At 46.7% G+C, this 24,000-nt stretch overlaps 1 protein-coding gene across 1 annotated transcript in view; it reads left to right on the forward strand.

The window, feature by feature from the left end:
* Positions 1 to 24,000, forward strand: part of LOC120562499 (rho guanine nucleotide exchange factor 2-like) — a 62,635-nt gene that overhangs the window by 24,805 nt on the left and 13,830 nt on the right. Inside the window, exons 8-16 of the mRNA XM_039806208.1 lie at positions 170 to 420; positions 2,002 to 2,127; positions 2,881 to 2,998; positions 5,198 to 5,446; positions 5,811 to 5,887; positions 11,135 to 11,307; positions 16,766 to 16,948; positions 17,098 to 17,108; positions 18,826 to 18,897. Coding sequence (XP_039662142.1) covers positions 170 to 420; positions 2,002 to 2,127; positions 2,881 to 2,998; positions 5,198 to 5,446; positions 5,811 to 5,887; positions 11,135 to 11,307; positions 16,766 to 16,948; positions 17,098 to 17,108; positions 18,826 to 18,897 — 1,260 coding nt within the window. The remainder of the gene's footprint in view (positions 1 to 169; positions 421 to 2,001; positions 2,128 to 2,880; positions 2,999 to 5,197; positions 5,447 to 5,810; positions 5,888 to 11,134; positions 11,308 to 16,765; positions 16,949 to 17,097; positions 17,109 to 18,825; positions 18,898 to 24,000) is intronic.

Consider the following 24,000-nt stretch of genomic DNA (forward strand, 5'->3'; position numbering starts at 1 on the left):
TCCAGACTGAGTTCCAGCACGTGCGTACGCTGCATATCATGGAGGGAGTGTATATATGTATATATATGTTTATGTGTGTGTGTGTGTGTGTGTGTGTGTGTGTGTGTGTGTGTGTGTGTGTGTGTGTGTGTGTGTGTGTGTGTGTGTGTGTGTGTGTATGTGTATATAGAGCTGATCCAGACAGAGTTCCACCACGTGCGTACGCTGCGTATCATGGAAGGTGTGTACCGGCGAGGGATGCTGGAGGAAGTGATGCTGGAGGCGGCCGTGGTCCACACCATCTTCCCCTGTCTGGACCAGCTGCTCGAGTGGCACACCACCTTCCTGGCTCACCTGTTCAACCTGCGCAGGGAGGGGCTAACGGAGGGCAGCGATACCAACTTCACCATCCGCAGCATCGGACACCTGCTGCTCACACAGGTGAGACACTCAGGGCTCACACAGGTGAGACACTCAGGGCTCACACAGGTGAGACACTCAGGGCTCACACAGGTGAGACACTCAGGGCTCACACAGGTGAGACACTCAGGGCTCACACAGGTGAGACACTCAGGGCTCACACAGGTGATACACTCAGGGCTCACACAGGTGAGACACTCAGGACTCACACATGTGATACACTCAGGGCTCACACAGGTGAGACACTCAGGGCTCACACAGGTGAGACACTCGAGGGCTCACACAGGTGAGACACTCAGGGCTCACACAGGTGAGACACTCAGGGCTCACACATGTGATACACTCAGGGCTCACACAGGTGGGACACTCAGGGCTCACACAGGTGAGACACTCAGGGCTCACACAGGTGAGACACTCAGGGCTCACACAGGTGAGACACTCAGGGCTCACACAGGTGAGACACTCAGGGCTCACACAGGTGAGACACTCAGGGCTCACACAGGTGGGACACTCAGGGCTCACACAGGTGAGACACTCAGGGCTCACACAGGTGGGACACTCAGGGCTCACACAGGTGAGACACTCAGGGCTCACACAGGTGAGACACTCAGGGCTCACACAGGTGAGACACTCAGGGCTCACACAGGTGGGACACTCAGGGCTCACACAGGTGGGACACTCAGGGCTCACACAGGTGGGACACTCAGGACTCACACAGGTGATACACTCAGGGCTCACACAGGTGAGACACTCAGGGCTCACACAGGTGAGACACTGAGGGCTCACACAGGTGAGACACTCAGGGCTCACACAGGTGAGACACTCAGGGCTCACACATGTGATACACTCAGGGCTCACACAGGTGGGACACTCAGGGCTCACACAGGTGAGACACTCAGGGGCTCACACAGGTGAGACACTCAGGGCTCACACAGGTGAGACACTCAGGGCTCACACAGGTGGGACACTCAGGGCTCACACAGGTGAGACACTCAGGGCTCACACAGGTGGGACACTCAGGGCTCACACAGGTGAGACACTCAGGGCTCAAACAGGTGGGACACTCAGGGCTCACACAGGTGAGACACTCAGGGCTCACACAGGTGAGACACTCAGGGCTCACACAGGTGGGACACACAGGTGGGACACTCAGGGCTCACACAGGTGGGACACTCAGGGCTCACACAGGTGAGACACTCAGGGCTCACACAGGTGAGACACTCAGGGCTCACACAGGTGAGACACTCAGGGCTCACACAGGTGAGACACTCAGGGCTCACACAGGTGAGACACTCAGGGCTCACACAGGTGGGACACTCAGGGCTCACACAGGTGGGACACTCAGGGCTCACACAGGTGGGACACTCAGGGCTCACACAGGTACGACACTCAGGGCTCACACAGGTGAGACACTCAGGGCTCACACAGGTGATACGTGACATGAAGACTGTTTGGGGTATAGACTGAATGTAACGAAATCTAACCCACATTTTAACCCTTCACAGCTGGCTTCTAACTCAATTGTGTGTGTGTGTGTGTGTGTGTGTGTGTGTGTGTGTGTGTGTATGGTGTGTGTGTGTCTGTGTCTGTGTGTGTGTGTAGTTTTCAGGGCAGTGTGCAGAGGACATGAAGAAACTTTATTCTGAGTTCTGCAGTCGACACCCGAAAGCTGTGAAACTTTACAAAGAAGTTTTAAGTCGAGACCGACGACTGCAGCAGTTTGTCAGAGTGAGTCTCAATCTCATTTCCCCTGCTCCTCTCATTCCCCCTGCTCTGGTGTTTCCCCCTCTCATTCCCACTGCTCCTCTCATTCCCCCTGCTCTGGTGTTTCCCCCTCTCATTCCCCCTGCTCTGGTGTTTCCCCCTCTCATTCCCCCTGCTCCTCTCATTCCCCCTGCTCTGGTCATTCCCCCTGCTCCTCTCATTCCCCCTGCTCTGGTCATTCCCCCTGCTCCTCTCATTCCCCCTGCTCTGGTCATTCCCCCTGCTCCTCTCATTCCCCCTGCTCTGGTGTTTCCCCCTCTCATTCCCCCTGCTGTGGTGTTTCCCCCTCTCATTCCCCCCTGCTGTGGTGTTTTCCCCTCTCATTCCCCATGCTCTGGGGTTTTTCCCCTCTCATTCCCCCTGCTGTGGTGTTTCCCCTCTCATTCCCCATGCTCTGGGGTTTCCCCCTCTCATTCCCCCTGCTCTGGTGTTTCCCCCTCTCATTCCCCTGCTCTGGGGTTTCCTCCTCTCATTCCCCATGCTCTGGGGTTTCCCCCTCTCATTCCCCCTGCTCTGGGGTTTCCCCCTCTCATTCCCCCTGCTCTGGTGTTTCCCCCTCTCATTCCCCCTGCTCTGGTGGAGCCTGAGTGGTTTAGTCCTTTAGTCAGGTCTGATCCAGACTCTTTACTATGTTTTAAACTGGATTAATCTGGTTTAAACTGGTGTATTTCTGTGTTGATGTTGACTCTCTCTGTCTCTCCATCCCATAATGCTCAGCGTGCCTGTCGGGGTCCTCTGCTGCGTCGTCATGGTGTCCAGGAGTGCATCCTGCTGGTGACACAGCGACTCACAAAGTACCCCGTCCTCATCCAACGAATCCTCGACAACACCAAAGGTAACCTTCTTCACCCTGGGCTCCATATCTAAGAGTCTGATAACATTATGGGATGGATCCCTACAGTTAAAGAGTAAGATCCTTTTAGTTTAACATGAAACAGCCCCGAAATCACCATCACCAAACTCCATGTAAATAATCAGGACTTTTAGCGTGTATAGAGCCAGCATATCTCCACCAGACTCCATGTAAATAATCAGGACTTTTAGCGTTAGGGTTGTGCCGATGGACGGCTGGCTGGCTTCACGATGGAGAGCCACCATCGTGATGCCACACCCCCCCCCCACCCTGTCAAACACACGCTAATCCTAGTCGCGGGCGCTGGACGGGAAACTGACAACTGCGTTGGTCTTAAACTAGCAAAGACACTTGCGTCGGGCTTTGCGCTGCGCTGGGTGCAAGACGGGACCCCTTAAATGAAAGCTACTCTTTCCCCCTTACGTGCAACCTATTTGTGAAAAAGAGCATGGCTTTGAGCAGACTGGATTGGCTGTTAGTGATACAGTCTCTCTCTCTCCCTGTCAGTATTAGCTTGCTCTACCTTCTAGTAACGTATCAGCATGCGGTAAGATCATGCTCTGCGCCTCGGCTTGGCCACAGCGGTCTCGAGCAAGAGAGAAACGGCGTTAACGTGGAATGCTATCACACTTTCCTTTCTCCCCTCATTGGACTAAGTTTGTGGACACTACTGTGTGCGTGCATCAATAAGTCAGTCTGAGGTCCTGTAGGTATGGGACCATGTTACAGTGTTTATGAATGAACGTTAGCAACAGTAGGCTAACTCACCAGGGGGCTATTTTATGTGTGAGCTAATACTGCACATCTGTTTGTGTGTGCTGTAAGAGTTGTGTTTCTGTTTATTGAATGTGTTATTCAGTGCTAATATAACCGAGAATGTAGTTTAATCTCAGTAATGATGGTATGTTAGTTTATTACTCAGTAATGATGGTATGTTAGGTTATTACTGTCCATCCATCCATCTTCGTCCGCTTATCCAGGGTCGGGTCGCGGGGGCAGCAGCTCCAGCAGGGGACTCCAAACTTCCCTTTCCTGAGCCACATTAACCAGCTCCGACTGGGGGATCCCGAGGCGTCCCAGGCCAAATTGGAGATATTACTGTCGCTCTGTTAAGTTGTAATTACTGCCCCTACCAGCAGGTGGCAGCATAGCCATGTAATGCTGTCTATTTATAGATGGCATTTAAAATGGATGTCTGATCGTTTCTATGTTAACTGTTAGCCCATAGTAGTAGAAACAAATATTTATGTAAAGAGATATAGTAAAATAAATTATAAATTATATTTACATGGGGAAATATGCTGGCTCTATACACGCTAAAAGTCCTGATTATTTACATGGAGTCTGGTGGAGATATGCTGGCTCTATACACCCTAAAAGTCCTGATTATTTACATGGAGTCTGGTGGAGATATGCTGGCTCTATACACCCTAAAAGTCCTGATTATTTACATGGAGTCTGGTGGAGATATGCTGGCTCTATACACCCTAAAAGTCCTGATTATTTACATGGAGTCTGGTGGAGATATGCTGGCTCTATACACCCTAAAAGTCCTGATTATTTACATGGAGTCTGGTGGAGATATGCTGGCTCTATACACCCTAAAAGTCCTGATTATTTACATGGAGTCTGGTGGAGATATGCTGGCTCTATACACGCTAAAAGTCCTGATTATTTACATGGAGTCTGGTGGAGATATGCTGGCTCTATACACGCTAAAAGTCCTGATTATTTACATGGAGTCTGGTGGAGATATGCTGGCTCTATAACGCTAAAAGTCCTGATTATTTACATGGAGTCTGGTGGAGATATGCTGGCTCTATACACCCTAAAAGTCCTGATTATTTACATGGAGTCTGGTGGAGATATGCTGGCTCTATACACACTAAAAGTCCTGATTATTTACATGGAGTCTGGTGGAGATATGCTGGCTCTATACACGCTAAAAGTCCTGATTATTTACATGGAGTCTGGTGGAGATATGCTGGCTCTATACACACTAAAAGTCCTGATTATTTACATGGAGTCTGGTGGGTTTGATGATGGTGATTTCGGGGCTGTTTCATGTTAAACTTAAAGGATCTTACTTTGAAAAACTATCCTGTAATAACCCCTGACCTGTGATGTCTCCATGGTTACCTCTTCTAACACCCCTGCTGTCTCCATGGTTACCTCCCTCAGGCAGCGAAGAGGAGGCGCAGGCTCTGAGCCGAGCGCTGGTCCTCCTGAAGGGGCTGATCAGCTCGGTGGACCAGGAGGTCCTGGAGCTGGACCGGACCAGGAGGCTGCAGGAGATCCAGGCCCGGCTGGACCCGCGGGCCCAGGCCCAGGTCCAGGGAGGGGGGGTCTTCAGGGGGGGCGAACTGCTGAGGAGGAGACTCCTCCACGAGGGAACGCTGCTGCTGAAACTACAGGGGTCCAGGATGAAAGGTACAACATACTCTGACCTGTCTGTCTCTCTCTCTGTCTGTCTCTCTCTCTGTCTCTGTCTCTCTCTCTGTCTGTCTCTGTGACCTGTCTCTCTCTCTCTCTCTCTCTCTCTGTCTCTCTGTGACCTGTCTCTCTCTCTCTCTGTCTCTCTGTCTGTCTCTCTCTGTCTGTCTGTCTCTCTCTCTCTGTCTCTCTCTCTGTCTCTCTGTTACCTCTCTCTCTCTCTGTCTGTCTCTCTCTGTCTCTCTGTCTCTCTGTCTCTCTCTGTCTTTGTCTGTCTGTCTCTCTCTCTCTCTCTCTCTCTCTCTGTCTCTCTCTGACCTGTCTGTCTCTCTGACCTGTCTCTCTCTCTGATTGTCTCCAGATGTGCAGGTCCTGCTGATGTCAGACATCTTGGTTTTCCTTCAGGAGAAAGATCAGAAGTTCACTTTCCCTTCACTGGTGAGTCACATCTTCTCCTCCTCTCTCCTTCTCCTCTCTCCTCTCTCCTCTCTCCTCTCTCCTCTCTCCTCTCTCCTTCTCCTCTCTCCTCTCTCCTATCTCCTCTCTTCTTCTCCTCTCTCCTCCTCTTCTCTCCTCTTCTCTCCTCCTCTACTCTCTCCTATCTTCTCTCTCCTTCTCCTCTCTCCTCTCTCCTCCTCTTCTCTCCTCCTCTCCTCTCTCCTTCTCCTATCTCCTCTCTTCTTCTCCTCTCTCTCTCCATCCATCCCTCCCTCTTTAAACATCTTTAATCATTTATTAATGTCCGGTACACGGTGGCAGAAGGTAAACAAAGCAGCTCCTTCAGGATCTGGAGCTGACGAATAGTCCTCCACCCTCAGGATGTAGACCCTGAACACCTGCAGCTCTGTAGACCTGAACACCTGCAGCTCTGTAGACCCTGAACACCTGCAGCTCTGTAGACCTGAACACCTGCAGCTCTGTAGACCTGAACACCTGCAGCTCTGTAGACCTGAACACCCGCAGCTCTGTACCCACCTGCAGCTCTGAGACCTGAACACCTGCAGCTCTGGACCCTGAAACCTGCAGCTCTGTAGACTCTGAACACCTGAACACCTGCAGCTCTGTAGACCCTCAACACCTGCATCTCTGTAGACCTGAACACCTGCAGCTCTGTAGACCCTGAATACCTGCAGCTCTGTAGACCTGAACCCCTGCAGCTCTGTAGACTCTGAACACCCGCAGCTCTGTAGACCTGAACACCTGCAGCTCTGTAGACCTGAACACCTGCAGCTCTGTAGACCCTGAACACCTGGACACCGGCATCTCTGTAGACTCTGAACACCTGCATCTCTGTAGACCTGAACACCTGCAGCTCTGTAGACCCTGAATACCTGCAGCTCTGTAGACCTGAACACCTGCAGCTCTGTAGACTCTGAACACCTGAACACCTGCAGCTCTGTAGACTCTGAACACCTGCATCTCTGTAGACCTGAACACCTGCAGCTCTGTAGACCCTGAATACCTGCAGCTCTGTAGACCTGAACCCCTGCAGCTCTGTAGACTCTGAACACCTGCAGCTCTGTAGACCTGAACACCTGCAGCTCTGTAGACCTGAACACCTGCAGCTCTGTAGACCTGAACACCTGCAGCTCTGTAGACCCTGAACACCTGCAGCTCTGTAGACCTGAACACCTGCAGACCCTGAACACCTGCAGCTCTGTAGACCTGAACACCTGCAGCTCTGTAGACCTGAACACCTGCAGCTCTGTAGACCTGAACACCTGCAGCTCTGTAGACCCTGAACACCTGCAGCTCTGTAGACCTGAACACCTGCAGCTCTGTAGACCCTGAACACCTGCAGCTCTGTAGACCCTGAACACCTGCAGCTCTGTAGACCTGAACACATGCAGCTCTGTAGACCCTGAACACCTGCAGCTCTGTAGACCTGAACACCTGCAGCTCTGTAAACCCTGAACACCTGCAGCTCTGTAGACCTGAACACCTGCAGCTCTGTAGACTTTGAATACCTGCAGCTCTGTAGACCTGAACACCTGCAGCTCTGTAGACCTGAACACCTGCATCTCTGTAGACTCTGAACACCTGAACACCTGCAGCTCTGTAGACTCTGAACACCTGCATCTCTGTAGACCTTAACACCTGCAGCTCTGTAGACCCTGAACACCTGCAGCTCTGTAGACCTGAACACCTGCAGCTCTGTAGACCCTGAACACCTGCAGCTCTGTAGACCCTGAACACCTGCAGCTCTGTAGACCTGAACACATGCAGCTCTGTAGACCCTGAACACCTGCAGCTCTGTAGACCTGAACACCTGCAGCTCTGTAGACCCTGAACACCTGCAGCTCTGTAGACCCTGAACACCTGCAGCTCTGTAGACCTGAACACCTGCAGCTCTGTAGACCCTGAATACCTGCAGCTCTGTAGACCTGAACACCTGCAGCTCTGTAGACTCTGAACCCTAGCTCTGTAGACCTGAACACATGCAGCTCTGTAGACCCTGAACACCTGCAGCTCTGTAGACCTGAACACCTGCAGCTCTGTAGACCCTGAACACCTGCAGCTCTGTAGACCCTGAACACCTGCAGCTCTGTAGACCTGAACACCTGCAGCTCTGTAGACCCTGAATACCTGCAGCTCTGTAGACCTGAACACCTGCAGCTCTGTAGACCCTGAACACCTGCAGCTCTGTAGACTCTGAACACCTGCATCTCTGTAGACCTGAACACCTGCAGCTCTGTAGACCCTGAATACCTGCAGCTCTGTAGACCTGAACCCCTGCAGCTCTGTAGACTCTGAACACCTGCAGCTCTGTAGACCTGAACACCTGCAGCTCTGTAGACCTGAACACCTGCAGCTCTGGAGACCCTGAACACCTGGACACCGGCATCTCTGTAGACTCTGAACACCTGCATCTCTGTAGACCTGAACACCTGCAGCTCTGTAGACCCTGAATACCTGCAGCTCTGTAGACCTGAACACCTGCAGCTCTGTAGACTCTGAACACCTGAACACCTGCAGCTCTGTAGACCCTGAATACCTGCAGCTCTGTAGACCTGAACCCCTGCAGCTCTGTAGACTCTGAACCCCTGCAGCTCTGTAGACCTGAACACCTGCAGCTCTGTAGACCCTGAACACCTGCAGCTCTGTAGACCTGAACACCTGCAGCTCTGTAGACCTGAACACCTGCAGCTCTGTAGACCTGAACACGCTGCAGACCCTGAACACCTGCAGCTCTGTAGACCCTGAACACCTGCAGCTCTGTAGACCTGAACACCTGCAGCTCTGTAGACCCTGAACACCTGCAGCTCTGTAGACCTGAACACCTGCAGCTCTGTAGACCTGAACACCTGCAGCTCTGTAGACCCTGAACACCTGCAGCTCTGTAGCCACATAACACCTGCAGCTCTGTAGACCCTGAACACCTGCAGCTCTGTAGACCCTGAACACCTGCAGCTCTGTAGACCTGAACACTTGCAGCTCTGTAGACTCTGAACACCTGAACACCTGCAGCTCTGTAGACCTGAACACCTGAACACCTGCAGCTCTGTAGACCTGAACACCTGCAGCTCTGTAGACTCTGAACACCTGAACACCTGCAGCTCTGTAGACCTGAACACCTGCAGCTCTGTAGACTCTGAACACCTGAACACCTGCAGCTCTGTAGACCTGAACACCTGCAGCTCTGTAGACTCTGAACACCCTGAACACCTGCAGCTCTGTAGACCTGAACACCTGCAGCTCTGTAGACTCTGAACTCCTGAACACCTGCAGCTCTGTAGACCTGAACACCTGCAGCTCTGTAGACTCTGAACTCCTGAACACCTGCAGCTCTGTAGACCTGAACACCTGCAGCTCTGTAGACCTGAACACCTGCAGCTCTGTAGACCTGAACACCTGCAGCTCTGTAGACCCTGAACACCTGCAGCTCTGTAGACCTGAACACCTGCAGCTCTGTAGACCCTGAACACCTGCAGCTCTGTAGACCTGAACACCTGCAGCTCTGTATACTCTGAACACCTGCAGCTCTGTAGACCTGAACACCTGCAGCTCTGTAGACCCTGAACACCTGCAGCTCTGTAGACCTGAACACTTGCAGCTCTGTAGACTCTGAACACCTGAACACCTGCAGCTCTGTAGACCTGAACACCTGAACACCTGCAGCTCTGTAGACCTGAACACCTGCAGCTCTGTAGACTCTGAACACCTGAACACCTGCAGCTCTGTAGACCTGAACACCTGCAGCTCTGTAGACTCTGAACACCTGAACACCTGCAGCTCTGTAGACCTGAACACCTGCAGCTCTGTAGACTCTGAACACCTGAACACCTGCAGCTCTGTAGACCTGAACACCTGCAGCTCTGTAGACTCTGAACCCCTGAACACCTGCAGCTCTGTAGACCTGAACACCTGCAGCTCTGTAGACTCTGAACTCCTGAACACCTGCAGCTCTGTAGACCTGAAAACCTGCAGCTCTGTAGACCTGAACACCTGCAGCTCTGTAGACCCTGAACACCTGCAGCTCTGTAGACCTGAACACCTGCAGCTCTGTAGACCCTGAACACCTGCAGCTCTGTAGACCTGAACACCTGCAGCTCTGTATACTCTGAACACCTGCAGCTCTGTAGACCTGAACACCTGCAGCTCTGTAGACCCTGAACACCTGCAGCTCTGTAGACCTGAACACCTGCAGCTCTGTAGACCCTGAACACCTGCAGCTCTGTAGACCTGAACACCTGCAGCTCTGTATACTCTGAACACCTGCAGCTCTGTAGACCCTGAACACCTGCAGCTCTGTAGACCCTGAACACCTGCAGCTCTGTAGACCTGAACACCTGCAGCTCTGTAGACCCTGAACACCTGCAGCTCTGTAGACCTGAACACCTGCAGCTCTGTATACTCTGAACACCTGCAGCTCTGTAGACCTGAACACCTGCAGCTCTGTAGACCCTGAACACCTGCAGCTCTGTAGACCTGAACATCTGCAGACCCTGAACACCTGCAGCTCTGTAGACCTGAACACCTGCAGCTCTGTAGACTCTGAACACCTGCAGCTCTGTAGACCTGAACACCTGCAGCTCTGTAGACCCTGAACACCTGCAGCTCTGTAGACCTGAACACCTGCAGCTCTGTAGACCCTGAACACCTGCAGCTCTGTAGACCTGAACACCTGCAGCTCTGTAGACCCTGAACACCTGCAGCTCTGTAGACCCTGAACACCTGCAGCTCTGTAGACCTGAACACCTGCAGCTCTGTAGACCCTGAACACCTGCAGCTCTGTAGACCTGAACACCTGCAGCTCTGAAGACTCTGAACACCTGAACACCTGCAGCTCTGTAGACCCTGAACACCTGCAGCTCTGTAGACCTGAACACCTGCAGCTCTGTAGACCTGAACACCTGCAGCTCTGAAGACTCTGAACACCTGAACACCTGCAGCTCTGTAGACCCTGAACACCTGCAGCTCTGTAGACCTGAACACCTGCAGCTCTGTAGACCTGAACACCTGCAGCTCTGTAGACCCTGAACACCTGAACACCTGCAGCTCTGTAGACTTTGAACACCTGCAGCTCTGTAGACCTGAACACCTGCAGCTCTGTCTGTCTCTCCCCCTGCCTGTCTGTCTGACCCTGTACCAGTCTCTCCCCCTGCCTGTCTGTCTGACCCTGTACCTGTCTCTCCCCCTGCCTGTCTGTCTGACCCTGTACCTGTCTGTCTGTCTGTGTCTCAGGACAAGTCTCCCGTGGTGTCCCTGAACAACCTGATCGTCAGAGACATAGCCAATCAGGAGCGAGGGATGTACCTGATCTCGGCCTCCACGCCTCCAGAGATGTACGAGCTGCACGTTTCCTCCAAAGACGACCGGCGCACCTGGATGAGCCGCATCCAGCAAGCTGCGCTCAGGTAATTATATTATATTATATATTATATTTTTTTATATACTAGTACAGGCCAAAAGTTTGGACACACCTTCTCATTCAATGTGTTTCTTTATTTTCATGACTATTTACATTGTAGATTCTCACTGAAGGCATCAAAACTATGAATGAACACATATGGAATTATGTACTTAACAAAAAGTGTGAAATAACTGAAAACATGTCTTATATTTTAGATTCTTCAAAGTAGCCACCCTTTGCTTTTTGATAACTCTGCAAACCCTTGGTGTTCTCTCAATGAGCTTCATGAGGTAGTCACCTGAAATGGTTTTACCTTCACAGGTGTGCTTTGTCAGGGATCATTAGTGGGATTTTGTCCCTTATTAATAAAAAGCAAGCGAGGGTGGCTGACTTTGAAGAATCTAAAATATAAGACATGTTTTCAGTTATTTCACACTTTGTTAAGTACATAATTCCATTTGTGTTCATTCATAGTTTTGATGCCTTCAGTGAGAATCTACAATGTAAATAGTCATGAAAATAAAGAAACACACTTGAATGAGAAGGTGTGCCCAAACTTTGGGCTTACTGTATATATATATATATATATATATATATATACACACACAGTATCTCACAAAAGTGAGTACACCCTTCACATTTTAGTAAATATTTCATTATATCTTTTAATGGGACAACACTGAAGAAATTACACTTTGCTCCAATGTAAAGTATTAAGTGTACAGCTTGTATAACAGTGTAAATGTGCTGTCCCCTCAAAATAACTCAACATACAGCCATTAATGTCTGAACCACTGGACACTAAAGTCACTACACCCCTATGTTAGATTCCCATAGAGGCACATCATCACATACCCTTCACCATACCCTAAAATCTATCTTTATTATCTGTGAGAGTCTAGAAGAGTCTAGGAGAGTCTGGGAGAGTCTAAGAGAGTCTGGGAGAGTCTAAGAGAGTCTGGGAGAGTCTCAGAGAGTCTGGGAGAGTCTCAGAGAGTCTCAGAGAGTCTGAGAGAGTCTGGGAGAGTCTCAGACATTCTGAGAGAGTCTCAGAGAGTCTGGGAGAGTCTCAGAGAGTCTGGGAGAGTCTCAGAGAGTCTCAGACATTCTGAGAGAGTCTAAGAGAGTCTCAGAGAGTCTCAGAGATTCTGAGAGAGTCTGGGAGGAGTCTCCAGTTTTTTTTTTTTTTTTTTTTTTTTTTGTGTGTTTTTTTTTTTTTTTTTTTTTTTTTTTTGTGGTGTGTGTGTGTTGTGTGGTTTGTTTGTGGGGTGTGGTGTGTGTTTTGTTGGTTGTGGTGGTTGGGTTTGGTGTTGTTGTGTGTGTGTGGTGGTGGTTGGTTTGTTGTTTGGTGGTTTTGTTGTTGTGTGGTGTTTGGGGGGGTGTTGGGGGTTGTGGGGTTGGTGGTGGGGGTGTGGGGGGTTTTGGGGGGGTGTGTGGTGTGGGGTTTGGGTGGGGGGTTGTGGTCTGTTGTGTGGGTGTTTGTTGTTGTTTTTGTTTTTTTTTTGTTTTTTTTGTGGTGTGTGTTGTTTTGGTTGAGTGTGGTTGTTTTGTTTGTATGTTTTATTTTTGTATTGTGGGGTTGTTTTAATGGATTGGTGTTTACTTTTTTTTTTTTGTTGTTGTTGGTGTTTGTGGTGTTATTGTTGTGTGTGTTGTTTTTATGTGTTTTTTGTGTTGTTTTGTGTTTTTATGTGGTTATGGGTTGTGGTGTGGTATTATTGTTTTGTGTGGTTTTATTATGTTTTCTTTTTTGTGTTTTTTTTGGGTTTGTGTGGGTTTGTGTGTGGAGTGTTGTATGGTTTGTGTATTGTTAGTGATGTGTTTATATGTGGTTTGTTTGTGTGTGTTTGTGTTCTGTGTTGTGTGTGTTGTTGTGTTTTGTTTTGTGTGTAGTGTTGTTTTGTGTATGTGTTTTATGTTGTTATGTGGTTTATGTGTTGTGTGTGTGTTACTTGTTTGTGTGTGTCTTTTTGTGTGTTGTGTTATTATTTCGTGTTGTGTGTGTGTTGTTGTGTGTCTATTGTGTGTGTGTGGTTTGTGTGTGTGTAATATGTGTGTGTGTGTTATTTGTGTGTTAGTGTTGTTGTTTGGTTGTGTGTGTATCTTTTGTGTTATGTGTTGTGTGTGTAATACAGTGTGTGTGTATATGTGTTGTGTTGTTACTCTGTTGTGTGTATGTGTGTTGTGTGTGTATACTGTGTTGTGTGTGTAATACTGCTGTGTGTGTTTACTGTGTTGTGTGTGTATACTGTGTGTGTTTCTGTGTTGTTTTTTGTAATACTACGTTGTGTGTGTGTAATACTGTGTTGTGTGTGTAATACTGTGTTGTGTGTGTAATACTGTGTTGTGTGTGTAATACTGTGTTGTGTGTGTAATACTGTGTTGTGTGTGTAATACTACGCTGTGTGTGTAATACTGTGTTGTGTGTGTATACTAGGCTGTGTGTGTAATCTGTGTTATTATTAGTAATACTATGTTGTGTGTGTATCTGTGTTGTGTGTGTTAATACTGTGTGTTGTGTTTGTGTGTAATACTGTGTTGTGTGTGTAATACTATGTTGTGTGTGTAATACTGTGTTGTGTGTGTAATACTGTGTTGTGTGTGTAATACTGTGTTGTGTGTGTAATAATCACCTTTATTTGTGTTGTGTGTAATACCGCGCCAGGTGTAATAATCGTGCTTCAGGTGTGTAATACCACTGTGTGTGTGTACACTGTGTTGTCCGCGTAACACTACGTGCGTAATAATGTCGCCAGGTGTGTACACCACGCCTGTGCGTGAGCAATCACCGTGTTGTGTGTGTAATCAACGTTGTGTAGTGCGATAATCAGGCGGTAGTGTGTAATACCGTGGCCAGTGCGCAATAATCGTGTCTGTGTGTGCAGCCACCGTCGCCTGTGTGCGTAATACTGACGCGCGTAATAACTGTGTTTGTCCGTGTAATAATCACCGCCGTGTGTGCGTACCGTGCTGTTTGTGTGCGTACCACCACTGTGTGTGCTTACACCAGGCTGTGTGTGCGTACTGTGTGTGTGTGCACACCGCGTTGTGTGTGCATCGCTCACTTGTGCGTGTAATCGCGTTGTGTGCGTAATACCAACGCCTGCTGTGTACACCGTGTACCGTGTTGTGTGCACACCGTGCTGGTGTGTAACACCGTGTCCACGTGTCACTTACCGCCGGTTGTGTTGTGCGTAATACCAGGCTACGTGTGTAATACCAATGCCTGTGTGTAATACCGTGCTTGGTGTGCGTAACACCAAGCGTGTGTGTAATAACACTGTGCTGGTGTGTAATACCGTGTGGTGTGTGCAATTACCTGCGCCTGTGTGTAATACCTGTGCTAGTGTGTACACCAGCCATGTGTAATTCACGTCGTGGGTGTTAATAACCGTTTTTGTGTGCGTACACCGCGGCTGTGTGTCACCTGTCGTGTGGTGCACACCGCGGTACGTAATAACGGTTGCGTAGCGTGCACACCGTGTTGGGTGTGTAATAATCGATTTGTGTGTGTAACACCGTGGTTAGTGTGCAACACCGTGCTAGTGTGCTAACCCGTATCAGTGTGTAATTGAATTGCGTTGTGTGTGTACCACCGTGCTGGTGTGTGTACACCGGCGGTGTGTGTGTAATAACTGCGCTTGTTGCTGTAACACTGTGGTCAGGTGTGTGCAATAATCTGTGACCGCAACATCGTGTGCGTAATACTGTGTTGTGTGCGTAAGCGCGTCACCTGTTGTTCTGTGTGTGTAAATCAATCGTGCTTAGTGTAAACACCGTGGCGTACGCGTGTGTGTAATAACCACGCCAGTGTGTACACACTCTCGTGTTGTGTGTGCAAACCACGCCTGCTGCGTGTGTAATACCGTGGTTCGTGTGTAATACACCAGTGCTGTGTGCTACACCGTGCCAGGTGTGTACAATCGTGTTGTTGTGCACACTGTGTGCTGTGTGTGCAACACCAGGCTGTGTGTGTAACACCTTGTCTGTGCTAATAATCTGCGTATCAATCATGTCAGGTGTGCACACCACGTGTGTGTGTATCACTGTGTTAGTGTGTACACCGTGCTGTGTGTGCACACCGTGCTGTGTGGCAATACCGTAGTTAAGGTGTGTAATAACACCGCCTGTGTGTAATTGCGCTATGTTGTATCTCTTGTGTGTAATTACCACGCCTGTGTGTGTAATACCGTGTTGCAAGTGTGTAAACTGTACAGTTGTGTGCACACCGTGCTGCGTGTGTACATCGTGTTGTGTGCACACCGTGTTGTGTGCGTAATCACCACGCGTGTGTAATAATCAGTTGCGTGCAACACCACGCTGCGTGTGTAATACCGTGCTGTGTGTGTAATAATCGTGTGCAGGTGCACACCAATGCTGTGTGGTGTAATAACTGTGTTGTGTGTAACACCACTGTGAACACCGTGGCTGTGCAGCAACACCACCGTCCGCCCCCATCACCTGTAAATACCACGCTCGTGTGTAATAATGCCTAGGTGTAACACCGTGCTGTGTGCGTAATACCACGCCTGTGCGTGATAATCGTGTTGTGTGCGTAACACCGTGCTGTGTGTGTACACCGTGGCGTGTGTAAACCACTCTGTGTGTGTAATCACGTGTGGCTGTGTAACACCTCACGCCTGCGTGTGTAATACCACCGTGTGCACACCGTGTGATGTGTGCAATCACCACGCCGTGCTTTTTATACCGTGTTGTGTGCAATACCACGCCCCATTGTGTGCAAACCGTGCTGTGCAATATGCCAGTGTGACACCACCGTGCGTGTACACCGTGCTGTGTGTGCACACTGTGGCTTGTGTGTGTAATACCACCGTGCGTGTACACTGTGCTAGTGTGTAATACCGTGCCGTGTGTAATACCACGTGCTGTGTGTAACACCGTGCTGTGTGTAACACTGTGTTGTGTGTACAATTCAAGTTGTGTAATACTGTGTTGTGTGTGTAATACCACGCTGTGTGTACACCGTAGTGTGTGTACACCACGCTGTGTGTGTACTACTGTGTTGTGTATTTAATGCGTGTGTATACTGTGTTGTGTGTAATTAATACCGTTGTGTGTAATACTGTGTTGTGTGTGTAATACTACGCTGTGTGTGTACACTGTGTGTTGTGTAATACTCACGCTGTGTGTGTGTAATAATGTGTGGCCGTGTGTGTAATAATTACGTTGTGTGTAATACTGTGTTGTGTGTGTAATACTGTGTTGTGTGTGTAATACTGTGTTGTGTGTGTAATACTGTGTTGTGTGTGTAATACTACGTTGTGTGTGTAATACTGTGTTGTGTGTGTAATACTGTGCTGTGTGTGTAATACTGTGTTGTGTGTGTAATACTGTGTTGTGTGTGTAATACTACGCTGTGTGTGTAATACTGTGTTGTGTGTGTAATACTACGCTGTGTGTGTAATACTGTGTTGTGTGTGTAATACTACGCTGTGTGTGTAATACTGTGTTGTGTGTGTAATACTAGCTGACATCCAGCAGAAGGACCGGGAGGTTCTGGAGCTCCTGCAGGAGCGCGTCACGCTGTTCTCAGACCTGGTGGAGGCCACAGGGAGAGGAGGAGGAGATGGAGGAGAAGAAGAAGAAGAAGAAGAAGAAGAAGGAGGAGGAGGAGGAGGAGGAGAGTGGATTCTCCTGCTACGAATCTGAAAACCTCAGAGGTTTAGCCAAGCAATAGTCTTGAAATATATTATATATAGTATATAATATATTATATCACTCAGGTCAGTCTGGATTTATTATATATTATATATATTATATATTATATATATTATATCACTCAGGGTCAGTCTGAGTCACATTATATATTATATATATTATATATTATATATTATATATTATATATATATTATATATTATATATATTATATATATTATATATTATATATATTATATCACTCAGGGTCAGTCTGAGTCACATTATATATATTATATATTATATATTATATATATATTATATATTATATCACCCAGGGTCAGTCTAGGTCACATTATATATTATATATATTATATATTATATATATTATATATTATATATATATATATTATATATATTATATCACCCAGGGTCAGTCTGAGTCACATTATATATTATATATATTATATATATTATATATTATATATATTATATCACTCAGGGTCAGTCTAGGTCACATTATATATTATATATATTATATATTATATATATTATATCACTCAGGGTCAGTCTGAGTCACATTATATATTATATATATTATATATTATATATATTATATCACTCAGGGTCAGTCTGAGTCACATTATATATTATATATTATATCACTCAGGGTCAGTCTGAGTCACATCATATATTATATTTTATATATATTATATATTATATCACTCAGGGTCAGTCTAGGTCACATTATATATTATATATATTATATATTATATATATTATATCACCCAGGGTCAGTCTGAGTCACATTATATATTATATATATTATATATATTATACACTCAGGGTCAGTCTGAGTCACATTATATATTATATATATTATATATTATATATATTATATATATTATATCACTAGGGTCAGTCTGAGTCACATTATATATTATATATATTATATCACCCAGGGTCAGTCTAGGTCACATTATATATTATATATATTATATATTATATATATTATATCACTCAGGGTCAGTCTGAGTCACATTATATATTATATTTTATATATATTATATCACTCAGGGTCAGTCTGAGTCACATTTTATATTATATTTTATATATATTATATATTATATCACTCAGGGTCAGTCTAGGTCACATTATATATTATATATATTATATATTATATATATTATATATTATATCACTCAGGGTCAGTCTGAGTCACATTTTATATTATATTTTATATATATTATATATTATAACACCTAGGGTCAGTCTAGGTCACATTATATATTATATATATTATATATTATATATATTATATATTATATCACTCAGGGTCAGTCTGAGTCACATTATATATTATATATATTATATATATTATATCACTCAGGGTCAGTCTGGGTCACATTATATATTATATATATTATATATTATATATATTATATATATTATATCACTCAGGGTCAGTCTGGGTCACATTATATATTATATATATTATATATATTATATTACTCAGGGTCAGTCTAGGTCACATTATATATTATATATATTATATATATTATATCACTCAGGGTCAGTCTGGGTCACATTATATATTATATATTATATCACTCAGGGTCAGTCTGGGTCACATTATATATTATTATTATATTTAGTATTTTATATTTTATATTTTATATTTACATTTTATATTCATATTTAGTATTTTCTATATTATATATTATATTTTAGATATTTTATATGTTTTATATATTTTTTATATTTTAGATATTTTATATACATTATATATTATATTTTTATATTTTTATATTTTATATATATTTTAAATAAATTAGCAGAATGAGAGTGACTATGTTTCTGTTTCAGTGGATAAACTGAGCGAGCTGCTGCTGAACTCCAACGTCCAGAAATCCTCCAACGGAAACCCCGAGATCAGCAGTAAGTCTCTCTCTAACCTGTCTCTCTCTCTAACCCGTCTCTCTCTCTCTCTAACCTGTCTCTCTCTCTAACAGGGCTCGACATTAACTTTCTGAGGCACTGAGTACATTTACGTTTCACTTGTCCATGCACAAAAGTCACTTGTCCGGGTAAAGCATAACATTTTTTTTATTATTAATTAAAAACATTTTATAAAATTGTGTTTTGCTAATGCAGAATTTTAACAAACCGTTGAAAGCATCCAAACTAGGGATGGGCATCGTTTGGATTTTAACCATTCTGATTCCAATTCTTATTTTTCCTTTTGATTTCGGTTCTTATTGATTCATGATTCTGATTCTTTGAGTGGTGGAGTTGAAACGGGTCACATGCTGATTTCACAAATAAGAGGAAATTTTTATTTTGATTCAAAGGTGGGTTGCAGTGTGACGGGGCTTTTTCATTGTAAAATAAAGCCACGCTAGAGCACCACTTACTGTGCTCCATGCCTGCAACACAACAAGCGCCTGGTCGCTACGGAAACCCAAACTTGCGCATGTTAAATCTGGAACCCACGATCAGATTAGAAACCAAATCCTCCAAACGATTCCAATAAAGAAACGATTCAGATGGAATCGTAATTTTTGACACGATTCCAAGTAGGAATCGGTTGTCGATGCCCAGCCCTACTCCAAACACTATCAGCATTAATAACATTCAGTTCAAACAGTAGAAACAAACGAGTCCCAAGAACAGATTTCCCCTTCAACAAGAAGAAAGGATCTCCAGACTCCAGAATACAAAGTAATATGTTGCACGCCGGTGTGCAGAAGCTAATATATTGAGATTCTAAGTGAATATTTTAAAGTTTGTCATTACTTTCAGATTCCTAGTCAATATTCTAAGTTACTAAGTCAATATATTGAGATGTTGAGTCAATTTATTGAGATTGTAAGTCAATATTTTAAATGTTCTCATTGGTTTGAGATTCTTAGTCAATGTATTGAGATACTAAGTCAATATTTTGAGATAAGTCAATATTTTGAGATGAATCAATACATTGAGATTCTAAGTCAATATTTTGAGATAAGTCAATATTTTGAGATGAATCAATACATTGAGATTCTAAGTCAATATTTTGAGATAAGTCAATATTTTGAGATGAATCAATACATTGAGATTCTAAGTCAATATTTTACATTTTCTCATTACTTTGAGATTCTTAGTTTATATTGTGAGATACTAAGTCAATATTTTGACCAGAGGTAGTGGTGACTTGAACTTGAACTTATACTATATCTAAAATAATTTTGTAGACATAAAAATTGATTTTGCCACTAAATGTTGGTGTTAACTTTTTAAATTTTTTTATACATATTTTCAAAAAGGAGCACAAAAAAAACGAAGAACAGCTTGTTTATAAAAAAAAAAAAAAAAAAAAAAAAAAAAAAAAAAAAAAAAAAAAAAAAAAAAAGCCCCCCCTGGGGGGGGGAAACGAAAACAAACATCTGTCTCCCCACACCACCCCCCCCCTCCCCCCCCCCCTCCCCCCAAAAAAAAAAAAAACCTTTACATTGTAAAAAGGAAAAAAAATATAATTTTTTAAAAATTTAAAAATATAAATTTATTTTTTATTTAATTTTTTGTTAAAAAAAAAAAAAAAAAAAAAAGAAAAAAAGGGATTTTTTAAAAATTTTTAAAAAAAAACACGGGAGGGGGGGAAGTATAATAAAAGAAAAAAAAAAACATCTTTTTTTTCGGGAAAAAACCCTTTCTGCTTTTTTTTCTTTTTTTCTCCGGGGAAAAAAAACCCCCTTTTACACCGTTTAGCTGTCAGCATTTTAACTGTTTACTCCAGATGCTAACGAGTACGGCTAACGCGTATTACTGCTACCAACTGTAGTTTTTACTACAGGCGCAGATTTCAGTGGCAATCAACCGCGTTGCTATTCGGTCCGGTAGATAACGGTCGGTAAGGCACCGGTGCCGTGTTAGCACCGGTCTCTCCTTTTCTGTCAACGATGTGCGAGGAGGTAACGTTAAGGCGGAGTTAACAAGCGTTTAACGCATAACTAACACCGGCAGGTTCGCGTGCCTTCATGCTGCATCGCTACAGAGAATGAGCCCCACAGCCGGCTGGGGCTAATGTTAGTGGGCTGGGTCTAACGTTAGCGGGCTGGCCCACGTTAGCTGGCCCAATGTTAGCGGGCTGGGTCTAACGTTAGGGGCTGGCCAACGTTAGCCGGCTATGTTAGCGGGCTGGTACGTTAGTGGGCTGTTAGGGGTTAAGTGGTTATGTGTTAAGTTAGCGGTGGGCTAACGTTACGGCTGGGTCTAATGTTAGCGGGCTGCCAACGTTAGCTGGTCTAACGTTACGGGCTGGGTCTAACGTTAGCGGGCTGGTCAATGTTACGGGCTGGGTCAACGTTAGTGGGCTGGTCTAATGTTACGGGCTGTGTCTAACGTTAGCGGGCTGGGTCCAACGTGGCTGGTAACGCAGGTGGGTCTAATGTTAGCGGGCTGGCCCACGTTAGCGGGTTGGCCCAACGTTACGGGCTGGCCCAACGTTAGCGGGCTGGCCCAACGTTAGCGGGCTGGGCCAACGTGGTGGGCTGGGTCTAACGTTGGCTGGCCTATGTTAGCGGGCTGGGCTGCTAGTGGGCTGGGTCTAATGTTAGCGGGCTTTAACGTTAGGGTCTAACGTTAGTGGCGGGCTAAGCAGGTGGTCAACGTTAGCGGGCTGGGTCTAACGTTAGCGGGCTGGGCTAACGTTAGGGGCTGGCCCACGTTAGCAGGCTGGGTCTAATGCGGCTGGGTCTAACGTTAGTGGGCTGGGTCTAACGTTAGTGGGCTGGGTCTAACGTTAGCAGGCTGGGTCTACGTTAGCAGGCTGGCCCAACGTTAGCGGGGGGGTCTAACGTTAGCAGGCTGGCCAACGTTAGTGGGCTGGAGTCTAACGTTAGTGGGCTGGGTCTAATATTAGCAGGCTGGGTCTAACGTTAGCAGGCTCCTAACGCGTAGCGGGCTGGTCTAATATTAGCAGGCTGGTCTGTTAGCGGCTGGTCTAATATTAGCAGGCTGGGTCTAACGTTAGTGGGCTGGGTCTAACGTTAGCAGGCTGGCCCAACGTTAGCGGGCTGGGTCTAATATTAGCAGGCTGGGTCTAAGTTAGTGGGCTGGCAACGTTAGCAGGCCCAACGTTAGTGGGCTGGCCCAATATTAGCAGGCTGGGCCTAACGTTAGTGGGCTGGGTCTAATATTAGCAGGCTGGGTCTAACGTTAGTGGGCTGGGCCAATATTAGCAGGCTGGGCCAACGTTAGTGGGCTGGGTCACGTTAGCAGGCTGGTCAACGTTAGTGGGCTGGTCTAATGTTAGCAGCTGGCCCAACGTTAGTGGGGTCTAATGTTAGCAGGCTGGGTCTAACGTTAGTGGGCTGGTCTACATTAGCAGGCTGGCTGTTAGTGGGGGCGCGGCGGCCCTAGTAGCGGGCTGGTCTAACGTTAGTGGGCTGGGCTAATGTTAGCGCTGGGTCTACGTTAGGTCTCGTTAGCGGGTCTACGTGGGGGCTGGTCTAACGTTAGCGGGCTGGCCCAACGTTAGTGGGCTGGTCCAACGTTAGTGGGCTGGCCCTAATGTTAGCAGGCTGGGTCTAACGTTAGCAGGCTGGGTCTAACGTTAGTGGGCTGGGTCTAACGTGAGTGGCTGGCCCAACTTAGCAGGCTGTCTAACGTTAGCAGGCTGGCCAACGTTAGCGGGCTGTCTAACGTTAGCAGGCTGGGTCTAACGTTAGTGGGTGAGTCTAACGTTAGTGGCTGGGTCCAATTAGCAGGCTGTCAACGCTAGCAGGCTGCTCTAACGTTAGTGGGCTGGCCAACTAGCAGGCTGCAATGTTAGCAGGCTGGTCTAATATTAGCGCTGGTACGTTGGGCGTCTTAGCAGGCGGGTCTAACGTTAGTGGGCTGGGTCTACATTAGCAGGCTGGGTCTAACGTTAGTGGGCTGGGTCTAACGTTAGCGGGCTGGGTCTAACGTTAGTGGGCTGGGTCTAATATTAGCAGGCTGGGTCTAACGTTAGTGGGCTGGGTCTAATATTAGCAGGCTGGGTCTAACGTTAGTGGGCTGGGTCTAATATTAGCAGGCTGGGTCTAACGTGAGTGGGCCCTATGTTAGCAGGCTGGGTCTAACGTGCTTGCTGGTCTAATGTTAGCAGGCTGGGTCTAACGTTAGTGGGCTGGGCTAATGTTAGCAGGCTGGGTCTAACGTTAGTGGGCTGGGTCTAATATTAGCGGGCGGGTCTAATGTTAGTGGGCTGGGTCTAACGTTAGCAGGCTGGCTCTAATGTTAGTGGGCTGGGTCTAACGTTAGTGGGCTGGGTCTAATATTAGCAGGCTGGGTCTAACGTTAGTGGGCTGGGTCTAACGTTAGCGGGCTGGGTCTAACATTAGCAGGCTGGCTCTAACGTTAGTGGGCTGGGTCTAATATTAGCAGGCTGGGTCTAACGTTAGTGGGCTGGGTCTAACGTTAGCAGGCTGGGTCTAATGTTAGTGGGCTGGGTCTAACGTTAGTGGGCTGGGTCTAATGTTAGCAGGCTGGGTCTAACGTTAGTGGGCTGGGTCTAATGTTAGCGGGCTGGGTCTAATGTTAGCGGGCTGGGTCTAACGTTAGCGGGCAGGGTCTAATGTTAGTGGGCTGGGTCTAACGTTAGTGGGCAGGGTCTCATGTTAGTGGGCTGGGCTAACGTTAGCGGGCTGGGTCTAATGTTAGCAGGCTGGGTCTAACGTTAGTGGGCTGGGTCTAACGTTAGTGGGCTGGGTCTAACGTTAGCGGGCTGGGTCTAATGTTAGTGGGCTGGGTCTAATGTTAGCAGGCTGGGTCTAACGTTAGCGGGCTGGGTCTAATGTTAGCAGGCTGGGTCTAACGTTAGTGGGCTGGGTCTAACGTTAGTGGGCTGGGTCTAACGTTAGCGGGCTGGGTCTAACGTTAGTGGGCTGGGTCTAACGTTAGTGGGCTGGGTCTAATGTTAGCAGGCTGGGTCTAACGTTAGTGGGCTGGGTCTAATGTTAGCAGGCTGGGTCTAATGTTAGTGGGCTGGGTCTAATGTTAGCAGGCTGGGTCTAATGTTAG

Source organism: Perca fluviatilis, chromosome 7 (assembly GCF_010015445.1).
Source record: "Perca fluviatilis chromosome 7, GENO_Pfluv_1.0, whole genome shotgun sequence".
NCBI lineage: Eukaryota > Metazoa > Chordata > Actinopteri > Perciformes > Percidae > Perca > Perca fluviatilis.